At 48.4% G+C, this 10161-nt stretch overlaps 1 protein-coding gene across 1 annotated transcript in view; it reads right to left on the bottom strand.

Annotated features, from left to right (window-relative positions):
* CDH3 (cadherin 3) overlaps positions 1–10161 on the bottom strand; it is a 52141-nt gene that overhangs the window by 9887 nt on the left and 32093 nt on the right. Inside the window, exons 3-11 of the mRNA XM_023518928.1 lie at positions 8925–9050; positions 8566–8721; positions 8327–8471; positions 6152–6327; positions 5379–5507; positions 4274–4459; positions 2372–2613; positions 1245–1390; positions 353–577 (exon numbers count right to left, since the gene is read on the bottom strand). Coding sequence (XP_023374696.1) covers positions 353–577; positions 1245–1390; positions 2372–2613; positions 4274–4459; positions 5379–5507; positions 6152–6327; positions 8327–8471; positions 8566–8721; positions 8925–9050 — 1531 coding nt within the window. The remainder of the gene's footprint in view (positions 1–352; positions 578–1244; positions 1391–2371; positions 2614–4273; positions 4460–5378; positions 5508–6151; positions 6328–8326; positions 8472–8565; positions 8722–8924; positions 9051–10161) is intronic.

Here is a 10161-nt window from a genome sequence, read left to right on the forward strand (position 1 = left end):
AAAAAAAAAGGGCATTGCCTGTGGCTCAGTGAGTAGGGCGCTATATACCGAGGGTTGCGGGTTCAAACCCAGCCCCAGCCAAACTGCTGGGCGCCTGTGGTCCCAGTTACTCAGGAGGCTGAGGCAAGAGAATTGCCTAAGCCCAAGTGCTGGAGCTTGCTGTGAGCTGTGACACCACCGCACTCTACTGAGGGCAACAGAGTGAGACTATCTCTTAAAAAAAAGTTTTTATATTTTGCCAGGGTTCAAAAGTGGTAAGCAGTAGAGAATCATGGTAAGTTTGGCTGGTCCTAGTACGGGGTAGACACCCACCCAACAAAGCTGTCCCCCTGCCACACACTCAGTTACCTACCTTTCTCATTGACCTCTGCTGTCCAGTGGATGTCCGAGTCATGTGTGAGCTGAGCCTGGAAAGGGGAAGTGTGGGGGGACAGGTCCTTGTCTGTGATGTTCAGTACTTGAGGCACAGGGCTTTGGTTGCAGATGGTGATGTGGCGGGGCTCTGGGACTGGGCCATGGTCATTGATGTCAATAAGTGTTAGCTGGAGGGTCCCTGTGCCCGTGGTGGGAGGAATCCCTGTTCACAATGACACAAGACCCCCTTTCAGCACCTGGCTGTGGTCAGGCTCGTGAATCAATGTTAAGCTTCCCATGACCCACTCCCTCAGCCCTGGGAGGCTTCTGTTTACCGCCCAGCTCTGATCTCTCAAGACCTTCCATGTGTTTGCTTTAAACACGTGGCAAGCTCTTGCCAATCAAACCATCATTCTCATTTTGGTCCAGAGTAGACATTATTAACTGACCACAGCAGTTATTGCTACTTCATCTAGACACAGCCACTATAGTCACATAGTAAAACCTACCGGTGCCCCCAAGGCTAGTCCAGTGACTGCCCCTCAGTTTCATAGCTCAATGAACCAAAAACTTAGGCTAAAGGGAATCTTCAGAACATCTCCTAAGTCTTGGGGTTTTTTTTTTTGGCTGGGGCTGGGTTTGAACCCACCACCTCCAGCATATGGGGCCGGTGCCCTACACCTTGAGCCACAGGTGCTGCCCTGGGTTTTAAGATAATCAGGATCATGGCAGTATTCCTAGGACTAGTCTTTAAAAGAATTTCCTGAAAGACCCCTCTGACTCTCAGGATAGTTTTATAGACACCCCCTCCCCAACACCACCCTCTGCACAGAGGGGACATCTTGCATCATGTGATCTGGGAACCAAAGTAGCCTCTCTGAAGCTCTTACCATTGTCTGTGGCCAAAACTATGACTTCATATATGTTATCCCTCACAAACTGCTCATTCTCGCGGTCCAAGATGCCCACAGCAGTGACCTGCCCGCTGTCTGGGTCCATGGCTAGCCACCCTGCTGGGTCTCTCAGGATATGGTAGCTGGAGAGGAAAAGTTGAGAAATGTCACACCCAGAATACTTGGAATTCTAGTGTCATCATCCAAGGTCTTCTCATACCGACTGGCAGATGGACTCTGGGCTTCTAAGCAGGATCATATGGAAATTGCATCTCATCTGTAAATGGGAGCCCAAAACAGCAGTGGGGGGTCCCAGCAGAGATATGTGAGGAAATAACCACACCCTGAACTCCTCCCTACTCAGTTTTTAGCCTCAACAAGGGTAGGAAGAAGAGGCCCTATGTACAGGTGATGTTCAAAATATTTAACCATTGGCCAGGCATGATGACTCACACCTATAATCCCAGCACTACGGGAGCTGAGGCGAGAGGATGACTCAAAGCCAGGAGTTTGAGGACAGCCTGGGCAACATAGCAAGAATGTGTCTGTATAAAAACTTTCAAAAAAATCATGTCCGTAGTCCCAGATATTTGGGAGGCTGAGGCAGGAGGATTTCTTGAGCCTAGGAGCTCTCGGTTACAGTGAGCTATGACGGCTTCATTGCACTCCAACCTGGGCAACAGAGCAAGACCCTGTCTCAAAAAACCAAGATATTGGCTCTGCGCTTCTGGTTAAGGCGCCAGCCACATACACAGAGGCTGGCAGGTTAGAACCTGGCCCAGGCCAGCTAAACAACAATGATGACTGCAAAAAAAAAAAAAAAAATAGCAACAACAACAAAAAAAAGCTAGGTGTTGTGGCAGGCACCTGTAGTCCCAGTTACATGGGAGGCTGAGGCAAGAGAATCGCTTAAGCCCAAGAGTTGACGGTTGCTCTGAGCTGTGACACCATGGTAACACCCAGGGCAAAATAGTGAGATTCTGTCTCCAAAAAAAGAAAAACAAAAAACAAAACCAAGATATTTAAACCATCTTTCTGGTTATTAGAACAAAGGCTGACCATAATAAGGAACCCATCCAACCACAGCAGTGCGTCTGGCTGGCTGAGCAGGCTCGAGTGAGTACCTGATCTTCTGATTCTCTTTGTCAGGGTCTCGCGCGGTATAGATGCACACAGGTTCCCCAGCAGAAATGCCTTCCTGGACCTCGATGACTTTGGAGGGTGGGACAAACACGGGTGCCTCATTCACATCCTCCACGTGGACCACTACAGTGGCCGTGGAGGTTGGGAGCTTCACCACAAAGGGAACCTCATTGGTCACTTCCACATACAGGGTGTGTTGGGTTTTGGCCTCAAAATCCAAGCCCTAGGAGAAGAGGGAGGAGAACTTGAACCATTTTGAGAGAAGTACAGTGATGGTCAGAGGAAAGACCTAATATTGGGGGCCCCAAGCAGCAACAGTGCTGCCCCCTCCCTGTCTCATAAAACCTCCTGCATTCCTTCAGTGGACACCTAAGAGGGCCTGAAGATCCCCCTAAAGGTAACTGGATTAGTAAGCCCTAGAACATTGGTTCCCAGGGGGATGGTGGCACCCCCCCCCAAGTGGTATTTTATTTTTATTTATTTATTGTTTTGGAGACAGAGCCTCAAGCTATCCCCCTGGGTAGAGTGCCGTGGCATCACAGTTCACAGCAACCTCCAACTCCTGGGCTCAAGCGAGTCTCCTGCCTCAGCCTTCCACTACAGGTGCCCACCACAACGCCCGGCTATTTTTTGGTTGCAGCCGTCCTTGCTGTTTTGGTGGGCCTGCGCTGGATTCGAACCTGCCATCTTAGGTGTATGTGGCTGGCACCTTAGCCACTTGAGCCACAGGCGCCGAACCCCAAGGGGTATTTTAGAAACCTATGGAGTTTATAGCTGTCATAATGCCCAGGGTCACCACTGGCATTTACAGGCTAGGGCAGGGATGCCATGTCCCACAGCATTACAGCCATGCAGAGCTGTCCCAGATCTTATGTGGCCTGCCAACAACCCCCTGGCCATTTCATACATCCATCGGTGTGAAAAACTTGTTTATAATTGGAATCTGGAATGTATTTTACACAAAAAATTTTTGGTGTGCGTTTAATATATATGGAATTTTCCAGGAATGTAACTTCTGAGCGGAGCTCATAATTAAATTTGTTCAGGATTTTCCCAAGAGTTGTTTATTCACTGCTCTGAAAAGACATCAATACTACTTGCAATATGAGTCACCAGGGTCTCACACAGTATCTATCCACTGCATCTGGATGATTCTACAGAGAGAGGCAGGTACTTCATTATATTTTTTAGGGTAGTGGTATCCAAAAGTTGACAAACCTAAAGATTTTAAATTCAGTAACTTTTCCCTATAAATTCTCTTTTATTTATAACATTCTATTTTCTTTTTCTATTTTTTTTTTTTTGGAGACAGAGTCTCACTATGTGGCCCTGGGTAGAGTGCTATGGCATCACAGCTCACAGCAACCTCTAACTCTTGGGCTTAAGCGATTCTCTTGCCTCAGCCGCCCAAGTAGCTGGGACTACAGGCGCCTGCCACAACACCTAGCTATTTTTTGGTTGTAGTTGTCATTGTTATTTGGCAGGCCAGGGCTGGAGTTGAACCCACCAGCTCTGCTGTATGTGGTTGGCGCCTTAGCCGCTTGAGCTACAGGTGCCGAGCCATAACATTCTATTTTCTGGAAATTATGAACGTGGTTTGTTATGTTAGAAATGATCCATTTTGTGATGTAAAAAGGGCATTACAAGGTAAAAAAGGGGAGACTGAATCTGAAACAGTCTTTAAAGCATTATATAAAATCCTGCTTCTCAAATGAGGCCATGCTTCAGGCCCATCCATCTTCTTTTTTTTCCCCCTGTTTTGGGAGAAGGTCTCACTCTGTCACCTAGGCTGGAGTGCATAGTGGTGCCATCCTAGCTCACTGTGGCTTCCAGTTCCTGGCTGACCCTGTAACAGCCCTTGTCTAAAGCCCAAACTGCCTCACCTTTCTGGTGGTCAGGATGCCCTGGTTGCTCTCAGGGTCAGTGGTGATAGTAAAATAGTTGTTGTCATCACCTCCCACGACGTGGTAGGTGGCACACCATGCAGATGAGTTGGGGGCATCCAGATCGGTCACTGTCAGCCTCTGCACCTCGTGGCCCACTGCATTCTCAGGCACACGGGCCTCGTACTGTCAGTGTGGGAAGAATAGCACAATGAGAGCAGAGAACGACCATCCTCAGAGGCTGTTCCTCTCTCCAGCATCTGGGAATCCTCCATCCAATTTCAGGGGAGCCCCATGTCCTATACCCTTTTCCTGGACCACCAACACTCTTAGCAGGTTTTTAGGGCACACACAAGTACAGAATGTCCCTGCGCATCAGCCCCCCCCACCCCCACCCCCCATGATCTTGGGCCAGCTTTCCTTACACAAAGGGGCCTGACTCAGTACTCTCACTGGTCTGGGTGCCCAAGCCCCTGCCACATCCAGCTACCTGTCTAGCTAAGATCAGAAAGGCTAAGATGGGGACAAGAAGGGCTAGGTGCCTGACTGCACTGGGCCACAGACCAGGAACATTCCTGAGATTCTGGGACAGGAGGCAAAGACAGAAATCAGTTGCTCAAAGCAAAATTATAATTAGGGCTAAATGTGCTCAACAGCCAGAAATGTCTAAAGATGGAAGGAGGGGAGTGCTTTTAATATATACTGAATTTTCTAGGAATGCAACTTCTTGATTAGCACCGAGTCCTCTGCCACTAGGAACATACAGGCATTCACTGGGAGAAGGCAGGCAGGTGTAGGTGTGAGGCAAATGAAGTTTTCACATCAATAAATATTTTCATATCAAGCACTTACTGTACATTGTGTTAAAATGTACAAAGCTTATTTATTTAAAACTCAGAACAATGCAGCAGTCATTACTGTTATCTACTTTTCAGACTGGGAAATGGGGCACAGAGAGGTTAGGTAGTTTACCTAGAGGCACACAGCTAGCAAGCGGTAAGATGGGGACTGGAGGCAATGCAGGCAGCTTCCAGAGTTTCAAGAGAAAGGAAGAACCTTAGTTCTTCCTCATTATATGAGAGCAGAAGGAAGGAAGGGGCATTACCTTCTGGGGGTCAAACACGGGAGCATTGTCATTGGCATCGAGGATTTCCACCACTGCCACTGCCGTGGTGGTGGAGCCATCCCCATCCATGTCTGTAGCCTGGATGGTCAATGTGTACTCGGGGACTTTCTGGGGAGAAAGGGAAGAGAGGAATGGCCACTGTGAGTTCTGAGGCTGGGCTCTAGGAAGTACAGTCTCCAGAGGGTGTGGACTGGAGGGTGCTTCTCCCTCTCACAATGTTCTCTCGACTCCCTGGCCCACCCCTACCAATTGACAGAACAGAAGCAGAGGGTGGAGCTGGGGGAGGGAACTTCAGGTCCAGACAGTTCTCCTGGGCCTGTCCTCGGGAAACCTGGGCATTGTCCCCAAGCTTTGGCTGCTTCAGAACAAAAGCTTCGAGTGAAGATTTAGGCAAAGGTATTAATTAGGAAACAGGCGGCAATTCCAATATTCATGGAGCTAATTCTACTTTGCAGCACACCAGGGACAGATCTGGGCAATGTGCACACTAAGTGAGCCATTCCAAGAGGAAATGAGAAAACCTCCAGAAAACATCGGAAGTCTGCGCTTCGCAGCTGCCTCCTCAGCCTGGGAGGAGATGGAATGAGATTGCCTGGCGGCTTCTGGGATGTCAGCTTGTGAACACACAGCAGCTGGCCCAGCCGACCTGGGTCCCTACTGCTCTGCCTGGGCTTTGGGGGCAGGGATAGGAGCGTCTGTTCCAAGTCAGGCCCCAGCCTGGATAGGTACCACTTTCCCTGAGGGGCACTCACCTCCCGGTCCAGGCCACTGGAGACGACACTGATGGTGCCTGTGCTCCGGTGGACAGTGAACATGAGTTCATGTGGCTCCTTCGGTTCTTGGCTATGGATGGAATAAGCAACCACCCCATTGTAGGTATTGATGGCGTCATCCTCGTCTGTGGCTGTCACCTGCATCACAGAAGTACCTAGAGAGAAGGGACAAGTGAGTAGCTGTCCCTTGTAGCCCCAGTTCCAGCCTTGTTTACTGCTGGAGCTCTCAGAGGCTCCTGCCTGCCTGTCAGTTTGGATCGATCTAATTTGGGGCAGAGATTGCCAGGGGGTACTTGTTTTTTATCCTTCCCTTCTTCCTTAGAAACATGATCTTCATTTTAGGCTTGCCACAGGCCCACCTAGGACAAGGACTATTTCCCACCCACCCCTTTTTTTCTCTTTTTTTTTGCAGTTTTTTTGGCTGGGGCTGGGTTTGAACCCACCACCTCCGGCATATGGGGCCGGCACCCTACTCCTTTGAGCCACAGGAGTTGCCTCCCCCCTTTTTTTTCTTGAGACAGAGTCTCACTGTCATCCTGGGTAGAGTGCCATGGCGTTATCATAGCTCACAGCAACTCCAAACTCTTGGGCTCAGTGATCTGCATGTCTGAGCCTCTCAAGTAGCTGGGACTATAGGCGTCTGCCATAATGCTTGGCTATTTTTAGAGATGGGGTCTTGCTCTTGCTCAGGCTTGCCTCAAAGGAGGGCCTCAAAGCCCTCAGGCTGAGCTCAACCTGCCCCAGCCTCCTAGAGTGCTAGGATCAGAGGTGTGAGCCACTGTGCTCAGTCCGTCCCTCTTGCAGTTAGCTATAGCGATGAGAATAAATTCTGACAAATAAGATATATACAGCTTTGGGGAAAGTGATTTTTTTTTGCAGTTTTTGGCCGGGGCTGGGCTTGAACCTGCCACCTCTGGCATATGGGGCCGGCGCCCTACTCCTTTGAGCCACAGGTGCTGCCAGGGGAAAGTGCTTTTATAAGTGTGGTGTTTGTTCTTCCCACCCTTTGCCTCCTTCCAGATGCAATGGCAAGAGTTCCAGCAGCAACCACGAGGTAACCTTGGAAACAGAGGCCAAAATGGCAGAACAATAAGAAAGAAACCGAGGAACACTTTGAAGCACGACTTCAGCCGGGGTTGGCTACTTCTAAGCTTCGTGCACTATTTTTTATTTTGGTAATTTATTTCGGTAATTTCTGTTATTGCCTGACTAACAGGCAATGTTACCATCTCACATTGGTCACAAATGTGACCAAGTCACATTTCTTTGTAATTCTCCACAACTCAGAGAGGGAGGGGGATAACCCTCCCCAGTAGCACCTGTCTTTGGCAGGAGGTCATCAATATGTCCTCACTTCCCCTGTAGTAGTTTGCTGGCCCCTGCCACTCTCTCTCTCTCTCTCCATAAATGAGGTTCTAACACCTCCCAGCCTTCACTGCCCTGAAGAGCCACATGTCAGGTACTTTGTTTTACATGTATACTTGTTATTTCTAATCTTCACAATTCTTCAAGGTCAAATATATATATATATTTGAGACAGCATCTCACTATGTTGCCCTGAGTAGAGTGCTGTGGCATCACAGCTCACAGCAACCTCCAACTCTTGGGCTAAGCAATTCTCTTGCCTCAGCCTCCCAAGTAGCTGGGACTACAGGTGCCCACGACAACGCCTGGCTATTTTTTTTTTTTTTTTACTGTAGTTGTCGTTGTTTGGCAGGCCCAGGCTAGGTTTGAACCCACCAGCCCCAGTGTATGTGGCTGGCACCCTAGCTGCTGAGTTACTGGTGCCAAGCCAAGGTCAGTATTTTAGATGTTAGGACGAGTCTCAGAGGTCATAGCCAGTAAAGAGGCCAAGATTCAAATCTAGGTCCTTGCGAGTCCAAAGCTCACAGTTCCCAAACCTGGCTGATTATCTGGGGCTCAGGGAAATTCTCAAATATACAGATTCTAGAGCTCTACTCCAGGATGGCCCTTATTCAGGAATCTTAGCATGGAGTGAAGGAATCTGGATTTGTAAGACTGATGCCATGTAATCTGATGCACAGCCAAGAAAATCAGGTGTGATGCATCTGTTAATATTTAAGGATCTGGACTCAGCAGAGGGGCCCCCCTCAGAAGGGGCCCCCCCTAGAGCCCCTTCTCCAATTCTCTTACCTGGCAGCACCCCCTCTAAGACACTCCCTCTGAAGACATCCTGGGTGAACTTGGGCTTGTGGTCATTCTGGTCTGTCACGATGATGGAGATGTTCATGGGCTCCTCCACTGAAGCACCATTCTCTGACACAGCATGGCCAAAGAGCTGTGGGCACAGGGATCTGGGGTCAGCCTGGTGCCACCTCGGCCCCAGGCCCCTGCTGAGTGGATATTTACAGCACGTGCTAAAGGCTACTTGCCTCATACTTGGCGATCTTCTCCCGGTCCAGTGGCTTATTCAACAATAACCAGCCAGTCTCTTTCTCTATGGTGAAGACACCCTCAGGGGGACTGTCTGCCCCTGGCCCAGTGATGCTGTAGAAAATCTTGGTGCCTCTGTCCTTATTAGATTTGAGCTGGAAACAAAAGAAATGGCAGCTGACAGAGTGACAGATCTCATGATTGCAGCAAAGACTCCTCTGTGAAGTCATGTGGAGGGGCACTGCCTTATTAGAATTTGATCCCACAAGAGATTAGCTTTCCTCTGTAGGTCCCAGCACTTAGTAGCAAGAAAACTCCCTACAGCCGACGACGACTCCCAGGGAGAAGGAAGCCTTACCTGATTCAGCTTCTGGGGAAAGGGACCCTTGCCATTCTCAGACACAGATATTGGTGGGACCACCCATTCTCTCTTGCGTCTTTGTAAGATACGTTTGGATGGAAAGACCTCCAATGCCTTCCTTTCCTGTAAGGAGAGAAGACCCCTTAACCCAGATGTGCAAAGAGGTGGAACACACCCAAAGTCCTTTCATCTATAGGAGTCAAGGAAGAGGACAGAGACCTAGTCGGGCCTAGTGTAAAAGGAAATTTGGAAATAATCCAAGTCTTCACCTATAGTGGAGGACCCATGAAATATGCCATAGAGGCCATATGCCATAGAGGCCATATGCCATAGAGGATTACGTTCACACACGTAATCCTAGCACTCTGGAAGGCGGAGGTGGGTGGATCGCCTGAGCTCAGGAGTTTGAGACCAGCCTGAGCAAGAGCAAGACCCCATCCCTACTAAAAATAGAAAAAACTAGCTGGGTGTCGTACCCAGTACCTGTAGTCCCAGCTACTTGGGAGGCTGAGGCATGAGGATAGCTCAAGCCCATGAGTTTGAGACTGCTATGAGCTATGATGCCACGACACTCTACCCAGGGTGCCAGAGTGAAATTCTGTCTCACGAAAGAAAATAAAAAAGAAAGATACCACAGCACATCCACCCAGTGAAATACTGTACAGCTCTAAAACGGAGGAGGATGTCATATTTGGACTGACAGGAGATAATCTTTGATACAAACTGTTAAATGAACAGATCAAGACACAAAACAACTTAATATGGTTTAGTATGTTATTTAACAAACATTTACATAGCCTTTAATATGTGCCATGCACTGTTCAATCTTTTGCATAAAAGATAGGAACACATGGATATGTGCTCTTATTGCCTATGTATAGATGAAATCTGGGAGGATATAGAAGAAACTAGTAACAGTGGTATCTATGGAAAGGGGGCAGGCATTGTACTGATATATATTATTAAGTGCAAAAAGAAAGGTATAGATGACCAAAAACAAACAAACAAACAAGCAAACTGAAACCAGTATGTTAATTTTTACCTGAAAGAAATGAGGGACAGCCTGAGCAGGAGTGCTATACTAAATAGAAATAGAAAAAGTTAGCTGGGTGTTATGACATGTGCCTATAGTCCCAACTACTTGGGAGGCTGAGATAGGAGGATTGCTCGAGCCCAGGAGTTTGAGATTGCTGTGAGCTAGGCTGATGTCTATATAAAAAATATGCAACACGGC

This window comes from Otolemur garnettii, unplaced genomic scaffold, assembly GCF_000181295.1.
Source record: "Otolemur garnettii isolate 467f Iridium unplaced genomic scaffold, OtoGar3 scaffold00151, whole genome shotgun sequence".
Classification (NCBI taxonomy): Eukaryota; Metazoa; Chordata; class Mammalia; order Primates; family Galagidae; genus Otolemur; species Otolemur garnettii.